This window comes from Aethalodelphis obliquidens, unplaced genomic scaffold, assembly GCF_003676395.1.
Source record: "Aethalodelphis obliquidens isolate GAN/ISIS:26980383/991018 unplaced genomic scaffold, ASM367639v1 scaffold655, whole genome shotgun sequence".
Classification (NCBI taxonomy): Eukaryota; Metazoa; Chordata; class Mammalia; order Artiodactyla; family Delphinidae; genus Aethalodelphis; species Aethalodelphis obliquidens.
Window position 1 is genome coordinate 829 of NW_020838566.1, and position 9,624 is coordinate 10,452.

The 9,624-nt window shown below is 39.5% G+C and overlaps 1 protein-coding gene across 1 annotated transcript; it reads left to right on the forward strand.

Annotated features, from left to right (window-relative positions):
- The first annotated feature begins 2,123 nt into the window (after nucleotides 1–2,123).
- Nucleotides 2,124–7,873, forward strand: LOC113616857 (transcription initiation factor TFIID subunit 1). The gene is made up of 10 exons (XM_027100238.1): nucleotides 2,124–2,304; nucleotides 2,671–2,798; nucleotides 2,892–2,999; nucleotides 3,116–3,289; nucleotides 3,739–3,912; nucleotides 4,142–4,246; nucleotides 6,025–6,225; nucleotides 6,395–6,536; nucleotides 6,960–7,090; nucleotides 7,742–7,873. The coding sequence occupies exons 1-10, from the start codon at nucleotides 2,241–2,243 to the stop codon at nucleotides 7,832–7,834; spliced, it is 1,320 nt and encodes a 439-aa protein (XP_026956039.1). The 5' UTR covers nucleotides 2,124–2,240; the 3' UTR covers nucleotides 7,835–7,873.
- The last annotated feature ends 1,751 nt before the right edge of the window (nucleotides 7,874–9,624 follow it).

Below are 9,624 nucleotides of genomic sequence, written 5' to 3' on the forward strand. Positions count from 1 at the left end.
ATTTACATTTAAGGTAAGTATCGATATGTATGTCCCTATTCCCATTTTCTGAATTATTTTGGGTTCGTTATTGTAGGTCTTTTCCTTCTCTTGTGTTTGTTGCCTAGAGAAGTTCCTTTAGCATTTGTTGTAAAGCTGGTTTGGTGGTGCTGAACTCACTCAGCTTTTGCTTGTCTGTAAAGGTTTTAATTTCTCCATCAAATCTGAATGAGATCCTTGCTGGGTAGAGTAATCTTGGTTGCAGGTTTTTCTCCTTCATCACTTTAAATATGTCCTGCCACTCCCTTCTGGCTTGCAGAGTTTCTGCTGAAAGACCAGCTGTTAACCTTTTGGGGTTTCCCTTGTGTGTTATTTGTTGTTTTTCCCTTGCTGCTTTTAATATGTTTTCTTTGTATTTAATTTTTGACAGTTTGATTAATATGTGTCTTGGTGTATTTCTCCTTGGATTTATCTTGTATGGGACTCTGTGCTTCCTGGACTTGATGAACTATTTCCTTTCCCATGTTAGGGAAGTTTTCAACTATAATCTCTTCAAATATTTTCTCAGTCCCTTTCTTTTTCTCTTCTTCTTCTGGGACCCCTATAATTCGAATGTTGGTGCGTTTAATGTTGTCCTAGAAGTCTCTGAGACTGTCCTCAGTTCTTTTCATTCTTTTTTCTTTATTCTGCTCTGCAGTAGTTATTTCCACTGTTTTATCTTCCAGGTCACTTATCCGTTCTTCTGCCTCAGTTATTCTGCTATTGATCCCATCTAGAGTATTTTTCATTTCATTTATTGTGTTGTTCATCGTTGTTTGTTTCATCTTTAGTTCTTCTAGGTCCTTGTTAAATGTTTTCTTGCATTTTGTCCATTCTATTTCCAAGATTTTGGATCATCTTTAATATCATTATTCTGAATTCTTTTTCGGGTAGACTGCCGATTTCCTCTTCATTTGTTAGGTCTCGTGGGTTTTTATCTTGCTCCTTCATCTGCTGTGTGTTTTTCTGTCTTCTCATTTTGCTTATCTTACTGTGTTTGGGGTCTCCTTTTTGCAGGCTGCTGGTACGTAGTTCCCGTTGTTTTTGGTGTCTGTCCCCAGTGGCTAAGGTTGGTTCAGTGGGTTGTGTAGGCTTCCTGGTGGAGGGGACTAGTGCCTGTGTTCTGGTGGATGAGGCTGGATCTTGTCTTTCTGGTGGGCAGATCCAAGTCTGGTGCTGTGTTTTGGTGTGTCTGTGGATTTATTGTGATTTTAGGCAGCCTGTCTGCTAATGGATGGGGTTGTGTTCCTTTGTTGCTAGTTGTTTGGTATAGGATGTCCAGCACTGTAGCTTGCTGGTCGTTGAGTGAAACTGGGTGCTGGTGTTGAGATGGAGATCTCTGGGAGATTTTCGCCGTTTGATATTATGTGGAGCTGGGAGGTCTCTTGTGGACCAGTGTCCTGAAGTTGGCTGTCCCACCTGAGAGGCACAGCACTGACTCCTGGCTGCAGCACCAAGAGCCTTTCATCCACACGGCAAGAACCTTTAGAAGGTATTCGGGAAGAGGAATCAGAGAAAGAGTGTGGAAGCCGAACTTTGTGAGGTTCCAGAGCACAGACACGTACACACCTCCCGTCTCCTTCACCAGCATTTGCACCTCTGCTTCTTGCTGCCCTCAGAGGCCGCGAATCTCTGCAGAGCATGCCCAGTTCCTTATTCAGGCCTGTGCCCCGCTGTGGGCGGAGGTCATGGGAAGGATGCGACTGCCGGCTGACCTGGAGCTGAACCTCTTTCCTTCCTTCTATCTAAACACTTTATTAGTTACATAGCAGTCATACTTGGATGTTTTCATAATTTACCAATAATTATTGTATTTTAAATATAACATTTTACTACATTTATTGTTAGCGTATTTTACCATATCATTTATTACCATAATTTATTTAATCAGTCCATTACTAAACACTTAGCTGTTTAAATTTTGACTATTATAAAAAAACATTGCAGTGAGCATTTTTGTCTGCAACATTTTTTAAAATACACTGTATCCACTAGGTTCCTTTTCAGTAGCCACATGAGTAACTACTAGCATTTGCTCCTTTTTCCATTGCTAGAATTGAAGGGGGCATAAATGTTTTGTTTGTTATTGTTTTCTCGTGTTTTGACTAGGTTTTGCAGCAACCCTGGATGATGACAAACCTTGGTACTCCATTTTTCCCATTGACAATGAGGAGCTAGTATATGGACGCTGGGAGGACAATATCATTTGGGATGCTCAGGCCATGCCCCGGCTCTTGGAGCCTCCTGTTTTGACACTTGATCCCAATGATGAGAACCTCATTTTGGGTATGGTACTGGCTGGGTCAGTGTTTCTCCTCCATAATTGACAGCTTGCTCTGCTAATGTCGGGGGCAGGAGCAAATCAGAAGGGTTGGGAAGGTCAAGACTAGAAGCTTCTTGATAGCAGTTTGAGAGAGCAAAGTTGTGGCTGTCAGTTTCTAGTATTTGTGTATTGTTTAGGGAAAACTCATAAGATAGGAATGTTGGAAAGTAGTACCTTGGAGATGTCAGGAGTGTAGTTTGGTTGGAGTTGATTATGGACTAGAAGTGGTCTGGAGAAGGATGAGAAATCTGGTTAGGAATTGCAAAGGTGTCATTAGGAAAGGTGAATCTTAAGGGATAACAACTCCAGGGTGACTTTTGTTTCCTCAGAAATTCCAGATGAAAAGGAAGAGGCTACTTCTAACTCCCCCTCCAAGGAGAGTAAGAAGGAATCATCTCTGAAGAAGAGTCGAATTCTGTTAGGGAAAACAGGAGTCATCAAGGAGGAACCACAGCAGGTCTGTGAAGGGAAAAGGGGTTTGGTGTTTAGAAGAACAAAGAAAGGTAATGGAGAAGGATAGTCTCACTAAGGTTTGATGATCTATCATTAGAACATGTCTCAGCCAGAAGTGAAAGATCCATGGAATCTCTCCAATGATGAATATTACTACCCTAAGCAACAGGGTCTTCGAGGCACCTTTGGAGGAAATATTATCCAGGTAAAAGTAGCATTTTTTCTGTGGTGAGTGGGAATCACTGCTTTTTTATGATGGAGGATATGGGTAAATCTTGCCTAGGCTGGAGTTTAATTTGAACCCTTATATTTCTGTCTTAGCACTCAATTCCTGCTGTGGAATTGCGGCAGCCCTTCTTTCCCACCCACATGGGGCCCATTAAACTACGGCAGTTCCATCGCCCACCTCTAAAGAAGTACTCTTTTGGGGCACTATCTCAGCCAGGTCCCCACTCAGTCCAGCCCTTGCTAAAGCACATCAAAAAGAAGGCTAAGGTATGATTGAATCTTGGTTAGAAAAAAACAGCTTATAAAAGACATTGGAGTACAAATGGGGGAGATGGACTGGATATTAGATGATACTAGGATATTATTTATTTTCTTAGATGTGATAGAATGTTACTGTGGTTATTTAGGAGAATGTCCTTATTCTTGGGAGATGTATGAAAATGCAGTGAAGTGCCACAATAACTGCAACTTTGAAAAACGGTTAAGCAAAATCTATTGAGAGAGAGTTACAGGTAAAACAAATATGGCAAAATATAAAGTTACATCTAAGTGGTGGGATAATAGGTGTTCATAGTTTTGACTTTATGTTTGAAAATTTTTGCAATGAAATTGGAAAAAAAAAGGCAGGTGAGAGTTTTTGATGTCTCAATGAACAACATCACTCTGTAATTATTGTCCTGTCAGTAGCTGTACTGTATTGTCTTTGTTCTCGGCAGATGAGAGAACAAGAGAGGCAAGCTTCAGGTGGTGGAGAGATGTTTTTCATGCGCACACCTCAGGACCTCACAGGCAAAGATGGAGATCTTATTCTTGCAGAATATAGTGAGGAAAATGGACCATTAATGATGCAGGTTGGCATGGCAACCAAGATTAAAAACTACTATAAGCGGGTGAGTCTGCTCAGAAAATCTTTGTTGTTAGTATAGTTGTAGTTAAATATCCAGTGATCATATGTGAACGTGTATTTTCTTATTTTATACTAGAAATTTATTGGGAGAAAGGAATGATATCCATTTTGCAGGTAGTACTATTAGTAGAATGCTGTGCTTATAGAATATTTTGTGTAGGCTTATTGATTATATTCTGGGATAGTAACTGGGTCTGCTGCATTCCTTATAGAAACCCGGAAAAGATCCCGGAGCCCCAGATTGTAAATATGGAGAAACTGTTTACTGCCATACATCTCCTTTTCTAGGCTCACTCCATCCTGGACAATTACTGCAGGTGAGGAATTACTTCCTGTTGTAACTCTTTCCTAAGGAAATTGACAGATGAGGAGCTAGTCAGCCCAGAAAGGACCAATTCTAGTTGATTGAGATACTGTTTATACATCAAGTATGGGAAAGAGCAATATAAACTAAAAATGATTATAATACAAAAATTTTTTGCATCTTTTTATTGAAACTGGCTCCTTATTATGTTATTCAGTAAGTTAAATTTGAAATAGTTTTTTGAAAATACCTAGTGGTAAGAAGTCTAGAAACATCTGGGTGGCATAGGGAAATCAACCTGGGATTAATAATTTACTATAGGGACTTCCCTGGTGGTCCAGTGGTTAAGACTTCACCTTCCAATGCAGGGGGTGCAGGTTCAATACCTGGTTGGGGAGCTAAGATCCCACATGCCTTGGGGCCAAAAAACCAAAACATAAAACAGACGCAATATTGTAACAAATTCAATAAAGCCTTTAAAAATGGTCCACATTTTAAAAAAAATCTTAAAAAATATTTACGATAGTTAATTTATGAATGTTTAATTTGTATGTGTAAGATGGGTATGTTTTGATTATATTAGTCATGGTCATTTTGAGTATTGAACCACCCTGAACTGTGCTACTTACAGTCCCCAGCTGTAGTGAAATGGTTTTTTCCCCTCTTTGTTCTGATGGATATAGAGATGCCCTTTGGTAACCTAGCTTTTACATGTTTTGTTAAGGCAATGTACAGAGGTCCACAAATGATGTGAGGAAATCTTTAGCACTCTTCTACCTTGTTTCCCCCCCACTCCCGCCCCACTTCATTTCTCTTGGCAATCTTAACCATTTTACCTGCTCTTGTACCTACTTTATTCCATTGTTTCTATTGCTTATTCTCTTAAAGCATCTAATAAGCACATTTTTTTTTTATCCTCTACATCTGTAATCCATTTCCCACCATATTTTGAGTATCACCTTCATATTGTTCCTGGAGTTCCTACCCCTGTAACTTTCTATTGAGATTTTCTACCAGTCCATCCCCTTCTTATGTGGCTACTTTTGTAGTCTCTCAGAGAGATCCTTTTTTACCTTCCCCTGTAACTCTTTTTCACATTTAGAATTTTCTTTCCACACCTATCTATTGAAGATCCTCCCTCTTTCTACTTTTCTGATTTTTTTGAAAAGTCTTTCCTTAGAATGACAGCTTCTTGTGATAGTTGATCCTCATCTGGCTGCTGCTTAAACAAGCTCAAATGTTTCTGTCCTGTATGTTTAGTCTGTCTTTTCTAGCACACTTTCTAATTCATCAGTTGTTTTTGTTGTTTTATTTTTTTATTAATTTACTTAACAAATGTTTTGATCTCACATATTATGTCAAGGGCTATGCTAGGTCTAGGGTAATAGTATGGTACTTGTTAGTTTATAAAGTGATTTTCATATGTAATCTTTATAGCAATCGTGTGAGGTATAGGCGTTTTAAATATCTCCATTTTGGAGATGAGGAAAATTAAGCTCATAGCTATTAAGTAATTTATCTGACATCATACAGTGAGTAGCAGAGCCAGTGTCATCTGAATCCAAATCCTGTAGTTTCCCTACTACTGACTCTTAAAGGTAGCCAGTGGGTAAAAAATTATCTGTCTAATCCCATTTGATACTCCATGTTATAATTTGTTTACGTTATTCGATAGACCTTAGATGGCATAATGGGGATAGAGAGCAAACAAGCTTGATTTTCCTTTCTCATTAGTTTACTAAATTTCCAGGGTTTCTCTGTATATAACTTTTGTGTTTTTGTTTTTGTTAGGCATTTGAGAACAATCTTTTTCGTGCTCCAATTTATCTTCATAAGATGCCAGAAAGTGACTTCCTTATCATTCGCACAAGACAAGGTTACTATATTCGGGAATTAGTGGATATTTTTGTGGTTGGACAGCAGTGCCCCTTGTTTGAAGTTCCTGGGCCCAACTCCAAAAGGGCCAATACACATATTCGAGACTTTCTCCAGGTAACAATGAGAGGATAGGGAGGGGCTCTGGGTGTACATAAAAGGATATGTGGACTTGGGGGCACACCAGGAAAGATCAAAACACATAGGGCATTAGCAGGGGAAGGGGCCCTGGGGAGGACTTTTATCCTTACTTTACCAAATAAAAAAAATTCGGTTTGTTGGGCAGGTGTTTATTTACCGCCTGTTCTGGAAGAGTAAAGATCGGCCACGGCGGATCCGAATGGAAGATATAAAAAAAGCCTTTCCTTCCCATTCAGAAAGCAGCATCCGGAAGAGGCTAAAGCTCTGCGCTGACTTCAAACGCACAGGTCATCAATTGTGACTGATTATATGTCCTCTCTGCCTCTCTCCAAGAAAGGAATTACGGCTTCCAGTTAAAAGGATAAACATACAGTTAATAAAGTAGAAAAAAATAATAAAGTCATCAAAAGGAGGTAGCAAATCTTCTAATTATGGAGACTCTGATTACTATTTAATTTTTTTTTTTTTTTTTTTTTTTTTGCTATTTAATCTTGCCTGTCAGGAAATTCAGTGTGATTATTGGATGTCTTACATGAGATATAGGAAACCTAGCAGCAGGGCTTTTCTTTGCTGGACAGTCAGGCTAACTGTGGCTAGGCCTGATACCTTCTGGGACATTGCCTAGTTCAGTCTTGTTTCGCTATCCCTGTTGCTGTCAATGAAAGGGCCTTTGGAATTCAGAATGGTCTCATTTTCTCTATCTTTTCTAGGCATGGACTCAAACTGGTGGGTGCTGAAGTCTGATTTTCGTTTACCAACTGAGGAGGAGATCAGGGCTATGGTGTCTCCAGAGCAGTGCTGCGCTTATTATAGCATGATAGCAGCAGAGCAGCGGCTGAAGGTGAACACCTTCCTCTTAGGCACTACTTGTGCCTATGGGTTTTTTTCAGAGAGATGAGGGTGAAGACTTTTCTCACTGGCTTACAAATGATGGTTACTAGATTATTACCAACTATTTATAAAGTCAAACTGTATGATGTACTCTGTGTACATCAGTTCTGGGGTAAACTGCATTGTAGCTACATACCAGTGGGAAGGCCTAGTGAGGGACTTAGGGCATATTGTTTTGCTTTGAAAATGGTTGCTCATTCATTTGGGTGGTGGTTTTAATCTCTGTTCTTTGTAAGACAGGTGTGTTAGCAGGAAAAGTACTTCTTAGTTGTTTTCTATAGCCTTCCAGGTGGGCAGAGATGATGATGGTGCTGGACATGTGGCTTAGAGAAGCATAATGTCCTTATCAGGCCAAAATAGGAAAGGTCTAGCTGGGGTGAGATAGCACAACTCTGTCCCATTGAGTTAATAAGCATCTCTATTCCGCTTCCTAATGGGCCTTAACTATCCACATGTATTAGCCTAAGGATGTAGAATGGTGATAGGTACGCCTAAGACTTTACAGAATCCATTCTCTATGCAAAATGGGCTTTTGGTGTTCTGTACTTGGTATTCAGTGAAACTTGTGCTTTGTCTTATGCATGGATTTGTCCTCTTCCAGGATGCTGGCTATGGTGAGAAGTCCTTTTTTGCTCCAGAAGAGGAAAATGAGGAAGATTTCCAGATGAAGATTGATGATGAGGTACGGCTTTAATCTTCATTGGTACATCCCATTTATCCTTTTTTTTTAAAAAAACAGCTTTATTGAGATGATTGACATACAATAAACGGCACATATTTAAAGTGTACTATTTGGTACATTTCGTTGTATGTTTATACCTGTGAAATTGTCGTGACAAGATAATGAGTGTATCTGTCACCCCCACAAGTTTCTTCGTGCCTCTTTGAAATCCCTTTCTCCATTCTCCTCCCTTCTCTCTACCCTCCCTGTCCCTCCTTGACAACCACTGATGTGCTTCCTGTCACTATAGATGAGTTTACACTTTTTAGAATTTTAGGTAAATGGAATCGTACAGTTACATGTACTCTTTTTTTTTTAATTGTGGTAAAATACATGTAACACAAAATTTACCATCTTAACCTTTAAGTGTGTATTCAGTAGTGTTAACTACATTCACATTGTTATACAGCCAATCTCCAGAACGCTTTTCATCTTGTAAAACTGAAACTATTACCCATTAAACAGTAATTCACCGTTTTCCCCTCCCTCAGCCCCTGGCAACCACCATTTTACTTTCTGTCCCTATGAATTTTACTACTTTAGGTGCTTCACTTTACAGTATTTGGTTTTTTTTTTTTTAACATCTTTATTGGGGTATAATTGCTTTACAATGGTGTGCTAGTTTCTGCTTTATAACAAAGTGAATCAGCTATACACATACATATGTTCCCATATCTCCTCCCTCTTACGTCTCCCTCCCTCACACCCTCCCTATCCTACCCCTCCAGGCGGTCACAAAGCACCTAGCCGATATCCCTGTGCCATGCGGCTGCTTCCCACCAGCTATCTACCTTACATTTGTTAGTGTATGTATGTCCATGCCTCTCTCTCGCCCTGTCACAGCTCACCCTTCCCCCTACCCATATCCTCAAGTCCGTTCTCCAGTAGGTCTGTGTCTTTATTCCTGTCTTACCCCTAGGTTCTTTGTGACATTTTTTTCCTTAAATTCCATATATATGTGTTAGCATACGGGATTTGTCTTTCTTTTTCTGACTTACTTCACTCTGTATGACAGACTCTAGGTCTATCTACCTCATTACAAATAGCTTAATTTTGTTTCTTTTTATGGCTGAGTAATATTCCGTGGTATTTATGTGCCACATCTTCTTTATCCATTCATCTGATGATGGGCACTTAGGTTGTTTCCATCTCCAGGCTATTGTACATAGAGCTGCAATGAACATTTTCATACATGACTCTTTTTGAACTTTGGTATTCTCAGGGTATATGCCCAGTAGTGGGATTGCTGGGTCATATGGTAGTTCTATTTGTAGTTTTTTAAGGAACCTCCATACTGTTCTCCATAGTGGCTGAATCAATTCACATTCCCACCAGCAGTGCAAGAGTGTTCCCTTTTGTCCACACCCTTTCCAGCATTTATTGTTTCTAGATTTTTTGATGATGGCCATTCTGACTGGTGTGAGATGATATCTCATTGTAGTTTTGATTTGCATTTCTCTAATGATTAATGATGTTGAGCATTCTTTCATGTGTTTGTTGGCAGTCTATATCTTTGGAGAAATGTCTCTTTAGGTCTTCTGCCCATTTTTGGATTGGGTTATTTTTTTGTTATTGAGCTGCATGAGCTGCTTGTAAATTTTGGAGATTAATCCGTTGTCAGTTGCTTCATTTGCAAATATTTTCTCCCATTCTGAGGGTTGTCTTTTGGTCTTGTTTATGGTTTCCTTTGCTGTGCAAAAGCCTTGAAGTTTCATTAGGTCCCATTTGTTTATTTTTGTTTTTATTTCCCTTTCTCTAGGAGG

Coding starts and splice junctions, on each gene's coding strand:
- LOC113616857 (XM_027100238.1), top strand. CDS start 2,241: ATGCCCCGGCTCTTGGAGCCTCCTGTTTTGACACTTGATCCCAATGAT. Junction 2,305..2,670: donor TGATGAGAACCTCATTTTGG/GTATGGTACTGG, acceptor TTGTTTCCTCAG/AAATTCCAGATGAAAAGGAA. Junction 2,799..2,891: donor TCAAGGAGGAACCACAGCAG/GTCTGTGAAGGG, acceptor ATCTATCATTAG/AACATGTCTCAGCCAGAAGT.